General features: G+C 50.2%; 1 protein-coding gene across 1 annotated transcript in view; it reads left to right on the top strand.

Moving 5' to 3' along the window:
- Nucleotides 1–23,157, top strand: part of SHBG (sex hormone binding globulin) — a 161,132-nt gene that overhangs the window by 105,167 nt on the left and 32,808 nt on the right. The window contains exon 7 of the mRNA XM_085638077.1: nt 18,417–18,636. Coding sequence (XP_085494203.1) covers nt 18,417–18,636 — 220 coding nt within the window. The remainder of the gene's footprint in view (nt 1–18,416; nt 18,637–23,157) is intronic.

Below are 23,157 nucleotides of genomic sequence, written 5' to 3' on the forward strand. Positions count from 1 at the left end.
CACCAGGGACTAGTGTACTAGAGCACCAGGGACCAGTGTGTGAGAGCACCGGGGGCCAGTGTACAAGAGCACTAGGGACCAGTGTGCGAGAGCACCAGAGATTTGTGTACTAGAGCACGAGAGATTTGTGTACTAGAGCACCAGGGACCAGTGTACAAGAGCACCAGAGACCAGTGTACAAGAGCACCAGAGACCAGTGTACAAGAGCACCAGGGACCAGTGTACAAGAGCACCAGGGACCAGTGTACAAGAGCACCAGGGACCAGTGTACAAGAGCACCAGAGACCAGTAGAGAAGAGCACCAGAGACCAGTATACATAAGCACCAGAGACCAGTGTACAAGAGCACCATTGACCAGTGTACAAGAGCACCAGAGACCAGTGTACAAGAGCACCAGAGACCGGTGTACTAGAGCACCAGGGACCGGTGTACAAGAGCACCAGGGACCAGTGTACTAGAGAAAGAGAGACCAGTGTACTAGAGCACCAGAGACCAGTGTACAAGAGCACTAGGGACCAGTGTGTGAGAGCACCAGAGGCCAGTGTAGAAGAGCACCAGGGACCAGTGTGTGAGAGCACCAGGGACCAGTGTACTAGAGCACCAGGGACCAGTGTACAAGAGCACCAGAGGCCAGTGTAGAAGAGCACCAGGGAGCAGTGTGTGAGAGTACCAGAGACCAGTGTACTAGAGCACCAGGGACCAGTGTACAAGAACACCAGGGACCAGTGTACAAGAGCACCAGAGGCCAGTGTACAAGAGCACCAGAGGCCTGTGTGTGAGAGCACCAGAAACCAGTGTAGTAGAGCAAGAGAGACCAGTGTACTAGAGCACAAGGGACTAGTGTACTAGAGCACAAGGGACCAGTGTACAAGAGCACTAGGGACCAGTGTATGAGAGCACCAGAGGCCAGTGTAGAAGAGCACCAGGGACCTGTGTGTGTGAGCACCAGGGACCAGTGTCTGAGAGCACCAGGGACCAGTGTAATAGAGCACCAGGAACCAGTGTACAAGAGCACCAGAGGCCAGTGTACAAGAGCACTGGGGACCAGTGTGTGAGAGCACCAGAGACCAGTGTACTAGAGCACCTGGGACCAGTGTACAAGGGCACTAGGGACCAGTGTGTGAAAACACCAGAGACCAGTTTATTAGAGCACTAGGGACCAGAGAGACAGAACACTGGAGCCCAGTGTACTAGAGCACCAGGGACCAGTGTACAAGAGCACTTGGGGCCAGTGTGTGAGAGCACCAGAGACCAGTGTACTAGAACACTAGGGGACCAGTGTACTAGAGCACCAGGGACCAGTGTACAAGAGCACTTGGAGCCAGTGTGTGAGAGCACCAGAGACCAGTGTACTAGAGCACCAGGGACCAGTGTGCAAGAGCACCAGAGACCGGTGTTCTAGAGCACCAGGGACCGGTGTACAAGAGCACCAGGGACCAGTGTACAAGAGCACTAGGGACTAGTGTGTGAGAGCACCAGAGGCCAGTGTAGAAGAGCACCAGGGACCAGTGTGTGAGAGCACCAGGGACCAGTGTACTAGAGCACCAGGGACCAGTGTACAAGAGCACCAGAGGCCAGTGTACAAGAGCACCAGGGACCAGTGTGTGAGAGTACCATAGGCCAGTGTACAAGAACACCAGGGACCAGTGTACAAGAGCACCAGAGGCCAGTGTACAAGAGCACCAGAGGCCTGTGTGTGAGAGCACCAGAGACCAGTGTACTAGAGCAAGAGAGACCAGTGTACAAGAGCACAAGGGACTAGTGTACTAGAGCACAAGGGACCAGTGTACAAGAGCACTAGGGACCAGTGTATGAGAGCACCAGAGGCCAGTGTAGAAGAGCACCCGGGACCAGTGTGTGTGAGCACCAGGGACCAGTGTCTGAGAGCACCAGGGACCAGTGTAATAGAGCACCAGGAACCTGTGTACAAGAGCACCAGAGGCCAGTGTACAAGAGCACCGGGGACCAGTGTGTGAGAGCACCAGAGACCAGTGTACAAGAGCACCAGGGACCAGTGTACAAGAGCAGCAGAGACCAGTGTACAAGAGCACCAGAGACCAGTGTACAAGAGCACCAGGGACCAGTGTACTAGAGCACCAGAGACCAGTGTACAAGAGCACCAGAGACCAGTGTACAAGAGCACCAGAGACCAGTATACAAAAGCACCAGAGACCAGTGTGCAAAAGCACCAGAGACCAGTGTACTAGAGCACCAACGAGCAGTGTGAGAGAGCCACAAGAATCTGTGTGCAAGGACACCAGTGACCAGTGTAAACAAACTTCAGGGGTCATAACATACAGCATCCAAGAAGAGTGTATGAGAGCACCAGGGACCAGTGATGCAAGAGCACCAGAGAACAGTGTACAAGAGCACCAGGGACCAGTGTACAAGAGCACCAGAGACCAGTGTACAAGAGCACCAGGGACCAGTGTACAAAAACACCAGAGACCAGTGTACAAGAACACCAGGGACCAGTGTACAAGAGCACCAGAGACCAGTGTAGAAGAGCACCAGAGACCAGTGTACAAAAGCACCAGAGACCAGTGTACAAGAGCACCAGGGACCAGTGTACAAGAGCACCAGAGACCAGTGTACAAGAGCACCTCAGACCGGTGTACTAGAGCACCAGGGACCGGTGTACAAGAGCACCAGGGACCAGTGTACTAGAGCAAGGGAGACCAGTGTACTAGAGCACCAGAGACCAGTGTACAAGAGCACTAGGGACCAGTGTGTGAGAGCACCAGAGGCCAGTGTAGAAGAGCACCAGGGACCAGTGTGTGAGAGAACCAGGGACCAGTGTACTAGAGCACCAGGGACCAGTGTACAAGAGCACCAGAGGCCAGTGTACAAGAGCACTAGGGACCAGTGTGTGAGAGCACCAGAGGCCAGTGTACAAGAACACCAGGGACCAGTGTACAAGAGCACCAGAGGCCAGTGTACAAGAGCACCAGAGGCCTGTGTGTGAGAGCACCAGAGACCAGTGTACTAGAGCAAGAGAGACCAGTGTACTAGAGCACAAGGGACTAGTTTAATAGAGCACAAGGGACCAGTGTACAAGAGCACTAGGGACCAGTGTATGAGAGCACCAGAGGCCAGTGTAGAAGAGCACCAGGGACCAGTGTGTGTGAGCACCAGGGACCAGTGTCTGAGAGCACCAGGGACCAGTGTAATAGAGCACCAGGAACCTGTGTACAAGAGCACCAGAGGCCAGTGTACAAGAGCACCGGGGACCAGTGTGTGAGAGCACCAGAGACCAGTGTACTAGAGCACCAGGGACCAGTGTACAAGGGCACTAGGGACCAGTGTGTGAAAACACCAGAGACCAGTGTATTAGAGCACTAGGGACCAGAGAGACAGAACACTGGAGCCCAGTGTACTAGAGCGCCAGGGACCAGTGTACAAGAGCACTAGGGGCCAGTGTGTGAGCACCAGAGACCAGTGTACTGGAGCACTAGGGGACCAGTGTACTAGAGCACCAGGTACCAGTGTACAAGAGCACTTGGGGCCAGTGTGTGAGAGCACCAGAGACCAGTGTACTAGAGCACTAGGGGACCAGTGTACTAGAGCACCAGGGACCAGTGTGCAAGAGCACTAGGGACCAGTGTGTGAGAACACCAGAGGCAAGTGCATGAGAGCACTAGGGACCAGAGTGACAGAACACTGGAGACCAGTGTACTAGAGCACCAGGGACCAGTGTCCAAGAGCACTAGGGACCAGTGTGTGAGAGCACCAGAGGCCAGTGTACTAGAGCACCAGGGACTAGTGTACTAGAGCACCAGGGACCAGTGTGTGAGAGCACCGGGGGCCAGTGTACAAGAGCACTAGGGACCAGTGTGCGAGAGCACCAGAGATTTGTGTACTAGAGCACCAGAGATTTGTGTACTAGAGCACCAGGGACCAGTGTACAAGAGCACCAGAGACCAGTGTACAAGAGCACCAGAGACCAGTGTACAAGAGCACCAGGGACCAGTGTACAAGAGCACCAGGGACCAGTGTACAAGAGCACCAGGGACCAGTGTACAAGAGCACCAGAGACCAGTAGAGAAGAGCACCAGAGACCAGTATACATAAGCACCAGAGACCAGTGTACAAGAGCACCATTGACCAGTGTACAAGAGCACCAGAGACCAGTGTACAAGAGCACCAGAGACCGGTGTACTAGAGCACCAGGGACCGGTGTACAAGAGCACCAGGGACCAGTGTACTAGAGAAAGAGAGACCAGTGTACTAGAGCACCAGAGACCAGTGTACAAGAGCACTAGGGACCAGTGTGTGAGAGCACCGGAGGCCAGTGTAGAAGAGCACCAGGGACCAGTGTGTGAGAGCACCAGGGACCAGTGTACTAGAGCACCAGGGACCAGTGTACAAGAGCACCAGAGGCCAGTGTAGAAGAGCACCAGGGAGCAGTGTGTGAGAGCACCAGAGACCAGTGTACTAGAGCACCAGGGACCAGTGTACAAGAACACCAGGGACCAGTGTACAAGAGCACCAGAGGCCAGTGTACAAGAGCACCAGAGGCCTGTGTGTGAGAGCACCAGAGACCAGTGTAGTAGAGCAAGAGAGACCAGTGTACTAGAGCACAAGGGACTAGTGTACTAGAGCACAAGGGACCAGTGTACAAGAGCACTAGGGACCAGTGTATGAGAGCACCAGAGGCCAGTGTAGAAGAGCACCAGGGACCTGTGTGTGAGAGCACCAGGGACCAGTGTCTGAGAGCACCAGGGACCAGTGTAATAGAGCACCAGGAACCAGTGTACAAGAGCACCAGAGGCCAGTGTACAAGAGCACTGGGGACCAGTGTGTGAGAGCACCAGAGACCAGTGTACTAGAGCACCTGGGACCAGTGTACAAGGGCACTAGGGACCAGTGTGTGAAAACACCAGAGACCAGTTTATTAGAGCACTAGGGACCAGAGAGACAGAACACTGGAGCCCAGTGTACTAGAGCACCAGGGACCAGTGTACAAGAGCACTTGGGGCCAGTGTGTGAGAGCACCAGAGACCAGTGTACTAGAACACTAGGGGACCAGTGTACTAGAGCACCAGGGACCAGTGTGCAAGAGCACTAGGGACCAGTGTGTGAGAACACCAGAGGCCAGTGCATGAGAGCACTAGGGACCAGAGTGACAGAACACTGGAGACCAGTGTACTAGAGCACCAGGGACCAGTGTACAAGAGCACTAGGGACCAGTGTGTGAGAGCACCAGAGGCCAGTGTACTAGAGCACCTGGGACTAGTGTACTAGAGCACCAGGGACCAGTGTGTGAGAGCACCGGGGGCCAGTGTACAAGAGCACTAGGCACCAGTGTGCGAGAGCACCAGAGATTTGTGTACTAGAGCACCAGGGACCAGTGTACTAGAACACCAGAGACTAGTGTACTAGAGCACCAGAGGCCAGTGTGTGAGAGCACAAGGGACCAGTGTACAAGAGCACTAGGGACCAGTGTGTGAGAGCACCAGAGATCAGTGTGCAAGATCATTAGGGACCAGTGTGTGAGAGCACCAGAGGCCAGTGTACAAGAGCACCAGGGACCAGTGTCTGAGAGCACTAGAGACCAGTGTAGTAGAGCACCAGGGACCAGTGTACAAGAGCACTACGGACCAGTGTGTGAGAACACCAGAGAACAGTGCATGAGAGCACTTGGGACCAGAGTGACAGAACACTGGAGACCAGTGTGTGAGAGCACCAGGGACCAGTGTACAAGAGTACTAGGGACTAGTGTGTGAGAGCATCAGAGACCAGGGTACTAGAGCACCAGGGACCAGTGTGTAAGAGCACCAGAGACCAGTGTACAAGAGCACTAGGGACCAGTGTGTGAGAGCACCAGGGACCAGTGTACAAGAGCACCAGGGACCAGTGTGTAAGAGCACCAGGAACCAGTGTACAAGGGCACTAGGGACCGGTGTGTGAGAACACCAGAGACCAGTGCATGAGAGCACTAGGGACCAGAGTGACATAACACTGGAGACCAGTGCACTAGAACACCAGGGACCAGTGTACTAGAGCACTAGGGACCAGTGTGTGAGAGCACCAGAGACCAGTGTACTAGAGCACCAGGGACCAGTGTACAAGAGCACCAGAGACCAGTGTACTAGAGCAAGAGAGACCAGCCTACTAGAGCACCAGGGACCAGTGTACAAGAGCACTAGGGACCAGTTTACTAGAGCAAGAGAGACCAGCATACTAGAGCACCATGGACCAGTGTACAAGAGCACTAGGGACCAGTGTACAAGAGCACTAGGGACCAGTGTGTGAGAGCACCAGAGGCCAGTGTACAAGATCACTAGGGACCAGTGTGTGAGAGCACCAGAGACCAGTGTACTAGAGCACCAGGGAACAGTGTACTAGAGCACCAGGGACCAGTGTACAAGAGCACTAGGGACCAGTGTGTGAGAACACCAGAGAGCAGTGTGTTAGAGCACCAAGGACCAGTGTACTAGAGCACCAGGGACCAGTTTACAAGAGCACTAGGGACCAGTGTGTGAGAGCACCAGAGACCAGTGTACTACAGCACTATGGACCAGTGTGTGAGAACACCAGAGATCAGTGTACTAGAGCAACAGGGACCAGTGTACTAGAGCACCAGGGACCAGTGTACAAGAGCACTAGGGACTAGTGTGTGAGAGCACCAGAGACTAGTGTACTAGAGCACCAGAGACCAGTGTACTAGAGCACCAGGGACCAGTGTGTGAGAGCACCAGAGGCCAGTGTACAAGAGCACCAGATACCAGTGTACAAGAGCACTAGGGACCAGTGTGTGAGAGCACCAGAGACCAGTGTACTAGAGCAACTGAGACCAGTGTACTAGAGCACCAGGGACCAGTGTATTAGAGCACCAGTGTGCAAGAGCACGAGGGACCAGTGTGTGAGAGCACCAGAGGCCAGTGTACAAGAGCACCAGGGACCATTGTGTAAGAGCACCAGAGTCCAGTGTACAAGAGCACCAGGGACCAGTGTATTAGAGCACCAATAAGCAATGTGAGAGAGGTGCTAGAACCAGTGTACCCATGCTAAAGTGACCAGTGTGCTAGGGCACTAGTGTTCAAGAGTTTCAGGTTTAGAACATACAGCATTCAAGACGAGTGTGTGAGAGCACCAGAGACCAGTGTACTAGAGCACTAGGGGACCAGTGTACTAGAGCACCAGGGACCAGTGTGCAAGAGCACTAGGGACCAGTGTGTGAGAACACCAGAGGCAAGTGCATGAGAGCACTAGGGACCAGAGTGACAGAACACTGGAGACCAGTGTACTAGAGCACCAGGGACCAGTGTCCAAGAGCACTAGGGACCAGTGTGTGAGAGCACCAGAGGCCAGTGTACTAGAGCACCAGGGACTAGTGTACTAGAGCACCAGGGACCAGTGTGTGAGAGCACCGGGGGCCAGTGTACAAGAGCACCAGGGACCAGTGTGCGAGAGCACCAGAGATTTGTGTACTAGAGCACCAGAGATTTGTGTACTAGAGCACCAGGGACCAGTGTACAAGAGCACCAGAGACCAGTTTACAAGAGCACCAGAGACCAGTGTACAAGAGCACCAGAGACCAGTGTACAAGAGCACCAGGGACCAGTGTACAAGAGCACCAGGGACCAGTGTACAAGAGCACCAGGGACCAGTGTACAAGAGCACCAGAGACCAGTAGAGAAGAGCACCAGAGACCAGTATACATAAGCTCCAGAGACCAGTGTACAAGAGCACCATTGACCAGTGTACAAGAGCACCAGAGACCAGTGTACAAGAGCACCAGCGACCGGTGTACTAGAGCACCAGGGACCGGTGTACAAGAGCACCAGGGACCAGTGTACTAGAGAAAGAGAGACCAGTGTACTAGAGCACCAGAGACCAGTGTACAAGAGCACTAGGGACCAGTGTGTGAGAGCACCAGAGGCCAGTGTAGAAGAGCACCAGGGACCAGTGTGTGAGAGCACCAGGGACCAGTGTACTAGAGCACCAGGGACCAGTGTACAAGAGCACCAGAGGCCAGTGTAGAAGAGCACCAGGGAGCAGTGTGTGAGAGCACCAGAGACCAGTGTACTAGAGCACCAGGGACCAGTGTACAAGAACACCAGGGACCAGTGTACAAGAGCACCAGAGGCCAGTGTACAAGAGCACCAGAGGCCTGTGTGTGAGAGCACCAGAGACCAGTGTAGTAGAGCAAGAGAGACCAGTGTACTAGAGCACAAGGGACTAGTGTACTAGAGCACAAGGGACCAGTGTACAAGAGCACTAGGGACCAGTGTATGAGAGCACCAGAGGCCAGTGTAGAAGAGCACCAGGGACCTGTGTGTGTGAGCACCAGGGACCAGTGTCTGAGAGCACCAGGGACCAGTGTAATAGAGCACCAGGAACCAGTGTACAAGAGCACCAGAGGCCAGTGTACAAGAGCACTGGGGACCAGTGTGTGAGAGCACCAGAGACCAGTGTACTAGAGCACCTGGGACCAGTGTACAAGGGCACTAGGGACCAGTGTGTGAAAACACCAGAGACCAGTTTATTAGAGCACTAGGGACCAGAGAGACAGAACACTGGAGCCCAGTGTACTAGAGCACCAGGGACCAGTGTACAAGAACACTTGGGGCCAGTGTGTGAGAGCACCAGAGACCAGTGTACTAGAACACTAGGGGACCAGTGTACTAGAGCACCAGGGACCAGTGTACAAGAGCACTTGGAGCCAGTGTGTGAGAGCACCAGAGACCAGTGTACTAGAGCACCAGGGACCAGTGTGCAAGAGCACTAGGGACCAGTGTGTGAGAACACCAGAGGCCAGTGCATGAGAGCACTAGGGACCAGAGTGACAGAACACTGGAGACCAGTGTACTAGAGCACCAGGGACCAGTGTACAAGAGCACTAGGGACCAGTGTGTGAGAGCACCAGAGGCCAGTGTACTAGAGCACCAGGGACTAGTGTACTAGAGCACCAGGGACCAGTGTGTGAGAGCACCGGGGGCCAGTGTACAAGAGCACTAGGCACCAGTGTGCGAGAGCACCAGAGATTTGTGTACTAGAGCACCAGGGACCAGTGTACTAGAACACCAGAGACTAGTGTACTAGAGCACCAGAGGCCAGTGTGTGAGAGCACAAGGGACCAGTGTACAAGAGCACTAGGGACCAGTGTGTGAGAGCACCAGAGATCAGTGTGCAAGATCATTAGGGACCAGTGTGTGAGAGCACCAGAGGGCAGTGTACAGGAGCACCAGGGACCAGTGTGTGAGAGCACTAGAGACCAGTGTAGTAGAGCACCAGGGACCAGTGTACAAGAGCACTACGGACCAGTGTGTGAGAACACCAGAGAACAGTGCATGAGAGCACTTGGGACCAGAGTGACAGAACACTGGAGACCAGTGTGTGAGAGCACCAGGGACCAGTGTACAAGAGCACTAGGGACTAGTGTGTGAGAGCATCAGAGACCAGGGTACTAGAGCACCAGGGACCAGTGTGTAAGAGCACCAGAGACCAGTGTACAAGAGCACTAGGGACCAGTGTGTGAGAGCACCAGGGACCAGTGTACAAGAGCACCAGGGACCAGTGTGTAAGAGCACCAGGAACCAGTGTACAAGGGCACTAGGGACCGGTGTGTGAGAACACCAGAGACCAGTGCATGAGAGCACTAGGGACCAGAGTGACAGAACACTGGAGACCAGTGCACTAGAACACCAGGGACCAGTGTACTAGAGCACTAGGGACCAGTGTGTGAGAGCACCAGAGACCAGTGTACTAGAGCACCAGGGACCAGTGTACAAGAGCACCAGAGACCAGTGTACTAGAGCAAGAGAGACCAGCCTACTAGAGCACCAGGGACCAGTGTACAAGAGCACTAGGGACCAGTTTACTAGAGCAAGAGAGACCAGCATACTAGAGCACCAGGGACCAGTGTACAAGAGCACTAGGGACCAGTGTACAAGAGCACTAGGGACCAGTGTGTGAGAGCACCAGAGGCCAGTGTACAAGATCACTAGGGACCAGTGTGTGAGAGCACCAGAGACCAGTGTACTAGAGCACCAGGGAACAGTGTACTAGAGCACCAGGGACCAGTGTACAAGAGCACTAGGGACCAGTGTGTGAGAACACCAGAGAGCAGTGTGTTAGAGCACCAAGGACCAGTGTACTAGAGCACCAGGGACCAGTTTACAAGAGCACTAGGGACCAGTGTGTGAGAGCACCAGAGACCAGTGTACTACAGCACTATGGACCAGTGTGTGAGAACACCAGAGATCAGAGTACTAGAGCAACAGGGACCAGTGTACTAGAGCACCAGGGACCAGTGTACAAGAGCACTAGGGACTAGTGTGTGAGAGCACCAGAGACTAGTGTACTAGAGCACCAGAGACCAGTGTACTAGAGCACCAGGGACCAGTGTGTGAGAGCACCAGAGGCCAGTGTACAAGAGCACCAGATACCAGTGTACAAGAGCACTAGGGACCAGTGTGTGAGAGCACCAGAGACCAGTGTACTAGAGCAACTGAGACCAGTGTACTAGAGCACCAGGGACCAGTGTATTAGAGCACCAGTGTGCAAGAGCACGAGGGACCAGTGTGTGAGAGCACCAGAGGCCAGTGTACAAGAGCACCAGGGACCATTGTGTAAGAGCACCAGAGTCCAGTGTACAAGAGCACCAGGGACCAGTGTATTAGAGCACCAATAAGCAATGTGAGAGAGGTGCTAGAACCAATGTACCCATGCTAAAGTGACCAGTGTGCTAGGGCACTAGTGTTCAAGAGTTTCAGGTTTAGAACATACAGCATTCAAGACGAGTGTGTGAGAGCACCAGAGACCAGTGTACTAGAGCACTAGGGGACCAGTGTACTAGAGCACCAGGGACCAGTGTGCAAGAGCACTAGGGACCAGTGTGTGAGAACACCAGAGGCAAGTGCATGAGAGCACTAGGGACCAGAGTGACAGAACACTGGAGACCAGTGTACTAGAGCACCAGGGACCAGTGTCCAAGAGCACTAGGGACCAGTGTGTGAGAGCACCAGAGGCCAGTGTACTAGAGCACCAGGGACTAGTGTACTAGAGCACCAGGGACCAGTGTGTGAGAGCACCGGGGGCCAGTGTACAAGAGCACCAGGGACCAGTGTGCGAGAGCACCAGAGATTTGTGTACTAGAGCACCAGACATTTGTGTACTAGAGCACCAGGGACCAGTGTACAAGAGCACCAGAGACCAGTTTACAAGAGCACCAGAGACCAGTGTACAAGAGCACCAGGGACCAGTGTACAAGAGCACCAGGGACCAGTGTACAAGAGCACCAGGGACCAGTGTACAAGAGCACCAGAGACCAGTAGAGAAGAGCACCAGAGACCAGTATACATAAGCACCAGAGACCAGTGTACAAGAGCACCATTGACCAGTGTACAAGAGCACCAGAGACCAGTGTACAAGAGCACCAGAGACCGGTGTACTAGAGCACCAGGGACCGGTGTACAAGAGCACCAGGGACCAGTGTACTAGAGAAAGAGAGACCAGTGTACTAGAGCACCAGAGACCAGTGTACAAGAGCACTAGGGACCAGTGTGTGAGAGCACCAGAGGCCAGTGTAGAAGAGCACCAGGGACCAGTGTGTGAGAGCACCAGGGACCAGTGTACTAGAGCACCAGGGACCAGTGTACAAGAGCACCAGAGGCCAGTGTAGAAGAGCACCAGGGAGCAGTGTGTGAGAGCACCAGAGACCAGTGTACTAGAGCACCAGGGACCAGTGTACAAGAACACCAGGGACCAGTGTACAAGAGCACCAGAGGCCAGTGTACAAGAACACCAGAGGCCTGTGTGTGAGAGCACCAGAGACTAGTGTAGTAGAGCAAGAGAGACCAGTGTACTAGAGCACAAGGGACTAGTGTACTAGAGCACAAGGGACCAGTGTACAAGAGCACTAGGGACCAGTGTATGAGAGCACCAGAGGCCAGTGTAGAAGAGCACCAGGGACCTGTGTGTGTGAGCACCAGGGACCAGTGTCTGAGAGCACCAGGGACCAGTGTAATAGAGCACCAGGAACCAGTGTACAAGAGCACCAGAGGCCAGTGTACAAGAGCACTGGGGACCAGTGTGTGAGAGCACCAGAGACCAGTGTACTAGAGCACCTGGGACCAGTGTACAAGGGCACTAGGGACCAGTGTGTGAAAACACCAGAGACCAGTTTATTAGAGCACTAGGGACCAGAGAGACAGAACACTAGAGCCCAGTGTACTAGAGCACCAGGGACCAGTGTACAAGAGCACTTGGGGCCAGTGTGTGAGAGCACCAGAGACCAGTGTACTAGAACACTAGGGGACCAGTGTACTAGAGCACCAGGGACCAGTGTACAAGAGCACTTGGAGCCAGTGTGTGAGAGCACCAGAGACCAGTGTACTAGAGCACCAGGGACCAGTGTGCAAGAGCACTAGGGACCAGTGTGTGAGAACACCAGAGGCCAGCGCATGAGAGCACTAGGGACCAGAGTGACAGAACACTGGAGACCAGTGTACTAGAGCACCAGGGACCAGTGTACAAGAGCACTAGGGACCAGTGTGTGAGAGCACCAGAGGCCAGTGTACTAAAGCACCAGGGACTAGGGTACTAGAGCACCAGGGACCAGTGTGTGAGAGCACCGGGGGCCAGTGTACAAGAGCACTAGGCACCAGTGTGCAAGAGCACCAGAGATTTGTGTACTAGAGCACCAGGGACCAGTGTACTAGAACACCAGAGACTAGTGTACTAGAGCACCAGAGGCCAGTGTGTGAGAGCACAAGGGACCAGTGTACAAGAGCACTAGGGACCAGTGTGTGAGAGCACCAGAGATCAGTGTACAAGATCATTAGGGACCAGTGTGTGAGAGCACCAGAGGCCAGTGTACAAGAGCACCAGGGACCAGTGTGTGAGAGCACTAGAGACCAGTGTAGTAGAGCACCAGGGACCAGTGTACAAGAGCACTACGGACCAGTGTGTGAGAACACCAGAGAACAGTGCATGAGAGCACTTGGGACCAGAGTGACAGAACACTGGAGACCAGTGTGTGAGAGCACCAGGGACCAGTGTACAAGAGCACTAGGGACTAGTGTGTGAGAGCATCAGAGACCAGGGTACTAGAGCACCAGGGAACAGTGTGTAAGAGCACCAGAGACCAGTGTACAAGAGCACTAGGGACCAGTGTGTGAGAGCACCAGGGACCAGTGTACAAGAGCACCAGGGACCAGTGTGTAAGAGCACCAGGAACCAGTGTACAAGGGCACTAGGGACCGGTGTGTGAGAACACCAGAGACCAGTGCATGAGAGCACTAGGGACCAGAGTGACAGAACACTGGAGACCAGTGCACTAGAACACCAGGGACCAGTGTACTAGAGCACTAGGGACCAGTGTGTGAGAGCACCAGAGACCAGTGTACTAGAGCACCAGGGACCAGTGTACAAGAGCACCAGAGACCAGTGTACTAGAGCAAGAGAGACCAGCCTACTAGAGCACCAGGGACCAGTGTACAAGAGCACTAGGGACCAGTTTACTAGAGCAAGAGAGACCAGCATACTAGAGCACCAGGGACCAGTGTACAAGAGCACTAGGGACCAGTGTGTGAGAACACCAGAGAGCAGTGTGTTAGAGCACCAAGGACCAGTGTACTAGAGCACCAGGGACCAGTTTACAAGAGCACTAGGGACCAGTGTGTGAGAGCACCAGAGACCAGTGTACTACAGCACTATGGACCAGTGTGTGAGAACACCAGAGATCAGTGTACTAGAGCAACAGGGACCAGTATACTAGAGCACCAGGGACCAGTGTACAAGAGCACTAGGGACTAGTGTGTGAGAGCACCAGAGACTAGTGTACTAGAGCACCAGAGACCAGTGTACTAGAGCACCAGGGACCAGTGTGTGAGAGCACCAGAGGCCAGTGTACAAGAGCACCAGATACCAGTGTACAAGAGCACTAGGGACCAGTGTGTGAGAGCACCAGAGACCAGTGTACTAGAGCAACTGAGACCAGTGTACTAGAGCACCAGGGACCAGTGTATTAGAGCACCAGTGTGCAAGAGCACGAGGGACCAGTGTGTGAGAGCACCAGAGGCCAGTGTACAAGAGCACCAGGGACCATTGTGTAAGAGCACCAGAGTCCAGTGTACAAGAGCACCAGGGACCAGTGTACTAGAGCGCCAGAGGCCAGTGTACTAGAGCACCAGAGGCCAGTTTACAAGTGCACCAGGGACCAGTGTATTAGAGCACCAATAAGCAATGTGAGAGAGGTGCTAGAACCAGTGTACCCATGCTAAAGTGACCAGTGTGCTAGGGCACTAGTGTTCAAGAGTTTCAGGTTTTGAACATACAGCATTCAAGACGAGTGTGTGAGAGCACCAGGGACCCATGTCTGAGGGCACGATGAACCATTGTGTGAGAGCCTCAGAAGCCAGTGTACAAAAGCACCAGATGCCAGTGAACAAGAGCACCAGGGATCGGTGTGTGAGGGCACCATGGACCACTGTGTGATAGCACCAAAGACCAGTGTACTAGAGCACCAGAGACCAGTGTGTGAGAGCACCGGATACCAGTGTATGAGAACACCAGGGACCAGTGTGCCTGAACACCAACAAGCAGTGTGAGAGAGCAGCAAGAAACAAGTGTGCATGAACTAAAAAGACAGTGTGCAAGGGCACCAGTGAGCAGTGTACAAGAGCATCCAGGGTCATAACATACAGTATCCAAGAACAGTGTATGAGAGCACCAGAGACCATTGTGCCTGAGCACCAATGGGCAGTGTGAGAGAGCTGCAGGGACCAGTATGCATGGGCTAAAGAGATCAGTTTGCAAGGGCACCAGTGTGCAAGAACTTCAGGGGTCATAACATACATCATCCAAGAAGAGGGTACAAGAGCACCAGGGACCAGTGAGTGTGAGAGCACCAGGGACCACTGTGTGAAAGCGCTAGAACCCAGTGTGTGGGAGCACCAGAGACCAGTGTACAAGAGCACCAGGGACCTGTATGTGAGAGCACCAGAGGCCAGTGTACTAGAGCACCAGGGACCAGTATACAGGAGCACCAGGGACCAGTGTGTGTGAGAGCACCAGGGACCACTATTTGAAAGCGCTAGAACCCAGTGTGTGGGAGCACCAGAGACCAGTGTACAAGAGCACCAGGGACCTGTATGTGAGAGCACCAGAGGCCAGTCTATGAGAACACCAGAGAGCAGTGTGTGAGAGCACCAGAGCCAGTTTACAATGGCACCAGAGACCAGTGTATAAGAACACCAGAGATCAGTGTACCAGAGAGCAGTGTGTGAGAGCACCAGAGACCCATTTACAATGGCACCAGAGAACAGTGTGTGAGAACACCAGAGACCAGTGTACTAGAGCACCAGGGAGCAGTATGTGAGAGAACCAGAAACCAGTTTTCAAGAGTACCAGGGATCAGTGTGTGAAAGCACCAGAGACCACCGTACAAGAATGCAGGGCACTAGAGTGTGAGTACACCAGAGACCAGTGTACAAGAGCACCAGGGAGTGTTGTGTGAGAGCATTAGGTATCATTGTATGAGAGCACCCAGGAGCATATGGGTTAGTGCATTGTGGACGAGTGTCAGAGAGCCCCAAAGACCAGTGAGTAAGAGTACCAGGGATGGGAAATAGCGTTTACAATGCTGCTATTACCACACAGGTAGGTAACAACGCGGTTGTTACAACGACCGCGTTGTTACCACAGGATGAGTGTTGTAGGAGCACCTCCAGGGTCCATGTAGGAGAGAACCTGGGATTAGTGTAAGAGAGCACTTGGGACTTCAATGTAAAAGTATCAGTGTGCAAGAGCCCACGGGATGAGTTTGTAAAAGCAGAAGAGCCTGGGGTAGAAGAGAACCTGGGATTAGAATAATAGAGCACATGTACGATGGAGGGGCCAGTGTATAAAAGTCCCAGGGACCAATGTGCAGGAGCCCGAAGCAATAGTGCATAAAAGCACAAGGACTAAGGAAATAGAAAACTAAGGATTAGGGTAATACAGCACAAGAGACTAGTGTATGGAAGCACCAGGACCACTGTGCAAGACCCCAAGTGATGAGCACAGGGGATCAGGGTATAAGAGACCCTGGGATTAGTGTAATAGAGCAAAGGAGAATGGTAGGAGAGACCCTGGGAATAGTGTAAGAGTGTGCAAATGTACGATGCACGGGCCAATGTATAAAAGTCCCATGGACCAATGTGCAGGAGCCCGAAGCAATAGTGCATAAAAGTACAAGGACTAGGGAAGAAGAAAACTAAGGATTAGGGTAATACAGCACAAGAGACTAGTGTATGGAAGCATCAGGACCACTGTACCCGAGGGATAAACTCAAAGGTCCAGGATATAAGAGACCTTGGGATAAGTGTGATAGAGGACAGGAGAACAGTGTATGGAAGCACCAGGACCACTGTGCAAGACCCCAAGTGATGAGCACAGGCGACCAGGGTATAAGAGACACTGGGATTAGTGTAATAGAGCACATGCGACTTCCATATAAAAGTACCAGGGACTAGTGTGAAAGAGCCCAGGGGATGAGTGTGTAGGAGCACAAGAGCCTGGGGTATAAGAGACCCTGGGATTACTGTAATAGAGCAAAGGAGAACAATAGGAGAGACCTTGGGATTAGTGTAAGAGCTCACAAGGAACCAGTGTGCAAATGTACAATGCAGGGGCCAATGTATTAAAGTCCTGGGGGCCAATGTGCAGGAGCCTGATGCAATAGTGCATAAAAGCACAAGGACTAGAGAAGGCGAAAACTAAGGATTAGGGTAATACAGCACAAGAGACTAGTGTATGGAAGCATCAGGACCACTGTACCCGAGGGATAAACTCAAAGGTCTAGGATATAAGAGACCTTGGGATAAGTGTGATAGAGGACAGAAGAACAGTGTATGGAAGCACCAGGACCACTGTGCAAGACCCCAATTGATGAGGACAGGGGACCAGGGTACAAGAGACTCTGGAATTAGTGTAATAGAGCACATGCGACTTCCATAAAAAGGTACCAGGGACAAGTGTGCAAGAGCCCAGGGGATGAGTGTGTAGGAGCACAAGAGCCTGGGGTATAAGAGACCCTGGGATTAGTGTAATAGAGCAAAGGAGAACAGTAGGAGAGACCCTGGGATTAGTGTAAGAGAGCACAAGGAACCAGTGTGGAAATGTACGATGCAGGGGCCAATGCATAAAAGTCCCAGGGACCAATGTGCAGGGGCCCGAAGCAATAGTGCATAAAAGCACAAGGACTAGAGAAGGCGAAAACTAAGGATTAGGGTAATACAGCACAAGAGACTAGTGTATGGAAGCATCAGGACCACTGTACCCGAGGGATAAACTCAAAGACCCTGGGATTAGTGTGATAGAGGACAGGAGAGGAGTGTATGGAAGCACCAGGACCACTGTGCAAGACCCCAAGTGATGAGCACAGGGGACCAGTGTATAAGAGACCCTGGGATTAGTGTAATAGAGCACATGCACCTTTCATATAAAAGTACCAGGGACTAGTGTGCAAGAGCACAGAGGGTGAGGGGCCCGAAGCAATAGTGCATAAAAGCACAAGGACTAGAGAAGGTGAAAACTAAGGTTTAGGGTAATACAGCACAAGAGACTAGTGTATGGTAGCATCAGGACCACTGTGCCCGAGGGATACACTCAAAGGTCCAGGATATAAGAGACCTTGGGATAAGTGTGATAGAGGACAGGAGAAAAGTGTATGGAAGCGCCAGGACCACTGTGCAAGACACCAAGTGATGAGCACAGGGGCTCAGGGTATGAGAGACCTTGGGATTAGTGTAATGCAGCACAAGTGTCCAGTATACAAATGCATGAAGTACCAGTGTATAAAAGTACCAGGTCCCAGTGTGCAAGAACCCTTGAGTTGAGTGCATAATAGCACAGGGGCCCAAGTAGGAGGGAACCTAGTATTAGTGCATGAAGCCATCAAGACCTGTGTACCCGCTATGCACAGGTTGTTGGTCATTAAATTGCATTTGACCAGAACAACTATTCTATTAGTTAATTCATAAATACCAACTGAGAGCAGAAGACACCAATAACTTGTTATATTTTGTAACTGGACTTTTCTGAATATGTGTCACAAACTCCATATTACAGCATTAGAATTACATTGAAAACATTGGTAAATGGTCACCTGGAATAACCACCAGGAGTTACCCAGAACTGCTGACCTGTTAATGATGGGGAAGCTCGTGGATGAAGCCAGAGGAAGGGGCTTTACTCAAACCAGGAAGGGACGTTTGAGGTCAGAGGAGCACCAGAGGCAGAACGTTTGCCCTTGAGAGTCTGAGAGCACCAAGGCTGTGTTGCAGATGTGTTCCCCTGGGTTGAACCAATATACTATGGAAATATGCTGAGAGGGATATGCACAAATGAGAGTATGAGATGGGGTGGGATGGGATGTGGAATAATAAAGTTTGTCTACTAGCTATAAAGCTCTCTCGCTCTTCCAGGAATACAGCCTGCAGGTGGGGAGTTCGACGGACACCTTTAGTACCACGAGAATGCCATGTGAAGAAAGCCAATTGGTCTTAGTTATCACGAAGACGCGTATCACCATAGGAATGAGGGACCTCCTAATTGGAGATGCGGACATCTCAGACCACGACTACCAAGACCTCAGGGAAGCCTGGAGTAACCCGCAAGGTCGACTCATCTTCGGGGGATTGCCAAGTAAGTTTACATCAACACCAGCAAGGTCAGGCGTAAAGGAATCTTCAATGAAGGCTACTGTGATGGATCAAAGAGACCCTACAATAGAAGACATCAGGTCAAGTCACCATCAGCTAGGTGGAGATACCAGACCAGCCTGAGTAATACTGTAGCAATGACGCATTACCACGTCTTATAATTCTCCAGATATTGGACACTAGCACTGTATCACCAACCCCTACAATACTCCGTACATAGTAGAGTACAGTATATATATCATCAGGTCCTATAGCACTTCAGATGTCAGAAAATAGCAATATATTACCAGGTCCTACAGCACTTCAGACATTGGAGATAACCCTATTTTAAGAGGTCCTATAACACTCCAGACATTGTAGAGTGGCAATATATTCCAACTTCCTACAAAATTCCAAACATCATAAAGTATGACATCCTCTGTGATTCAAATGTAGTGATATTCTATCAGACTCTATGATACTACAAACATTAGGTGATAACAGTACAACACCAGGTCCTTCAAGATTCTCAACGTAGGAGAGTAGCGGTATATTAGCATTACCTATAAAACTCCAGACATTGTAAAATAGTAATATATTACAAGGTTGTACAAAACTCCAAATGTCTAAGTGTAGCAATATTGTACAACATCCAACAGTGCTTCAAATGTAGTGTGGTACAACCCGATCCCATGATGCCACAAAAGTCAGACAACAGCAGTATATCACCAGGTCCTTCAGTAGACCAGATGTAGGAGAACAGCAATATTTCACCAGGTCCTTCAGTAGACCAGACGCAGGATAATAGTAATATATCACCAGGTCCTTCAGTAGACCAGATGCAGGATAATAGCAATATATCATCAGGGTCATCAGTAGACCAGATGTTGGAGAATAGCAATAATCACCAGGTCCTTCATTAGACCAGATATAGGAGATTAGCAATATGTCACCAGGTCCTTCGTTAGACCATGTGTAGGAGAATAGCAGTATATCACCAGGTTCTTCAGTAGACCAGATGTAAGAGAACAGCAATATAGTGCCAGGTCCTTCAGTAGACCAGATGCAGGAGAATAGCATTATATCAACAGGTCCTTCATTAGACCAGATGTAGGAGAATAGCAAAATGTCATCAGGTAGTAGATCATGTGTGGCAGAATAGCTATATATCCCCAGGTGCCTCAGTAGACTAGATGTTAGAGAATAGAAATATAGCACTGAGTCCTTCGTTAGACCATGTGTAGGAGAATAGCAGTATATCACCAGGTCCTTCAGTAGACCAGATGTAAGAGAACAGCAATATAGTGCCAGGTCCTTCAGTAGACCAGATGCAGGAGAATAGCATTATATCAACGGGTCCTTCATTAGACCAGATGTAGGAGAATAGCAATACGTCATCAGGTAGTAGATCATGTGTGGCAGAATAGCTATATATCCCCAGGTCCCTCAGTAGACTAGATGTTAGAGAATAGAAATATAGCACTGAGTCCTTCATTAGACCATGTGTAGGAGAATAGCAGTATATCACCAGGTCCTTCAGTAGACCAGATGTAGGAGTACAGCAATATATCACCACATCCTTGACCATATGTGCAGCAGAGAGCAGTGATGAACTACTAGGTTCTATAATGCTACAGGCAGCAGAGAGCAGTAATATACTACCAGTCTCTATAATACTACAGACAGCCGAGAGAAGTGATATAATACCCGGTTCCACAATCTTACAGAGAGTAGTAATATATTACCAGGTTCTTCAATACTACAGATAGCAGAGAGCAGTAATACACTACCAGGTTCTTGAATACTCCAGATAGCAAAGAGCCACAATACACTGCCAGGTTCTATAATACTAGAGGCAGCAGAGAGCAGTGATATACTTCCAGGTTCAATAATACTACAGACAGCAAAGAGCAGTAGTAAACTACCAGATTCAATAATACTACAGATAACAGAGACCAGTATTACACTACCAGATTCCATAATACTGCAGATAACAGGGAGCCGTAAAACACTACCAGGTTCAATAATACTAGAGACGGCAGTTATATACTGCCAGGTTCAATAATACTACAGACCGCAGAAAGCAGTAATATACTACCATGTTCTATAATACTACAGATGGCTGAGAGCAGTGATATACTACCAGGTTCTACAATCTTACAGAGACAGAGAGAGCAGTAATATATTGCCAGGTTCTATAATACTACAGGTTGCAGAGAGAAGTAATATACTACCAGGTTCTATAATGCTACAGATAGCAGAGGCAGTAGTGCAGTACCAGGTTCTGTAATACTACAGACAGCAGAGAGCAGTGATAAATGGCCAGGTTCAATAATACTACAAACAGCAGTAATACACTTCAGATTCTATAATGCTACAGACAGCAGAGAGCAGTAATTTACTACCAGGTTCTTTAATACTACAGATAGCAGCAAGCAGTAATCTGTTACCAGGTTCTCTAACACTACAGAGAACAGTGATATACTTCCAGGTTCAATAATACTACAGACAACAGAGAGCAGTAATACACTACCAGGTTCAATAATACTACAGGCAAACTTATTTTGATAGAGCAATGTTACATCAAATAGGGAGAGCCTCAAACGCGGATTGTCTCAGATACCGCACGGAATACGGAACATTCATACACACCCTTTGGGAATGCAACAGGATTCAGACCTACTGGGAAAAGATTGTGAGAGAGCTCAATAATATACTGGAAGTCCAACTGGAGTTGGAACCAACATTTCTCCTGCTGGGTATCCCTATAGACGTGGACATCCCACAATGCAAACTCGTATTAGCTAACTTGGGGTTGGTGGTAGCCAAATGGGATATAGCAAAATGCTGAGGGGCCCAACAACTTCCTACACTCAATGAATGGAGGGCAAGTCTTGATATATATATGGTTGCGGAACAAGTGACATACAGGACCTGGGGTTGCCTTCGGAAATTCCGGAAGATATGGGCACCGTGGATAAAACACTGTGGTCTGGAAGTGGGGGGGGGGGGTGGAAGAAGAGGGAAGGGCACTGCTGCCAGAAAGATTGGGGGAGGAGCCTTGAATGATGTAATGTTTGACCCTACTGTTGGTAACTACGAACAGCGTAAATGTGACCCTTTATGCTTGTACACTCAGGTCGTTTAAGTCTATCTACAGACTCACCTGCAAAAGAAATATCGCTCTTATAATTGCCCTACAAAAATGTTGTGGACTGACATTCACTGTATATCGTGTATTCATGCTTTGTTTGACATTTGGTTTTATTTTCAAAACAAAAATAAAAATATTTATAAAAAATAATAATACTACAGACAACAGAGAGCAGTAATACACTACCAGGTTCTATTATGCTACAGACATCAGAGAACATTGATAGACTACCAGTTTGAATAATACTACAGACAGCAATGATATACTAGCAGTTTATACAATATTACAGAGAGCAGTAATATACTGCCAGGTTCTGTAATGTTACAGACATCAGAGAGCAGTTTTATACAACCAGGTTCCACAATATTACAGACAGCAGAGAGCAGTAATACACTACCTGGTTCTATAATCCTACAGATAGCAGACAGCAGTTATATATTACCAGGTTCAATAATACTACAGACAGCAGAGAACAGTAGTAAACTGCCTGGGTATATAATCCTACAGATAGCTGAGAGTAGTAATAAACTACCAGGTTCTATAATACTACAGACAACAGAGAGCAGTGATATACTACCATGTTCTACAATATTAGACAACAGAGAGCAGTAATACACTACCAGGTTCTATAATACTACTGATAGTAGAGAGCAGTAATATATCACCAGGTTCAATAATACTACAGACAGCAGAGAGCAGTAGTAAACTACCTGGGTCCATAATACTACTGATAACCGAGAGCAGTAATACACTACCGGGTTCAATAATACTGCAGAGAGCAGTAATACACTGTCAGGTTCAATAACACTACAGAGAGAAGTAATATACTACCAGGTTTTATAATACTACAGACAGCAGAGAGCAGTAATACACTACCAGGTTCTTTTATTGCTGCATAAGCAGAGTGTAGTAATATACTACCAGGTTCTATAATATTGCAGACAGCAGTAATATATACAGAGTTTCATTACTGCTGCAGACTGCAGGGAGCAGTAATATGCTAACAGGTTCTATAATACTACAGAAAGCCGAGAGCAGTGATATAGTACCCGGTTTTGCAATCTTACAGACAGCAGAGAGCTGTAATATATTACCAGGTTCTAAAACACTACAGGTAGCAGACAGCAGTGATACACTACCAGGTTCTATAATACTACAGCGAGCAGTAATACATTACCAGGTTCTATAATACTATAGACAGCAGAGACAGTGATTATTTCAGATTCTATAATGCTACAGACAGCAGAGAGCAGTAATATATTACCAGGTTCTAAAACACTACAGGTAGCAGACAGCAGTGATACACTACCAGGTTCTATAATACTACAGCGAGCAGTAATACATTACCAGGTTCTATAATACTATAGACAG

This window comes from Triturus cristatus, chromosome 12 (genome assembly GCF_964204655.1).
Source record: "Triturus cristatus chromosome 12, aTriCri1.1, whole genome shotgun sequence".
Taxonomy (NCBI): Eukaryota; Metazoa; Chordata; class Amphibia; order Caudata; family Salamandridae; genus Triturus; species Triturus cristatus.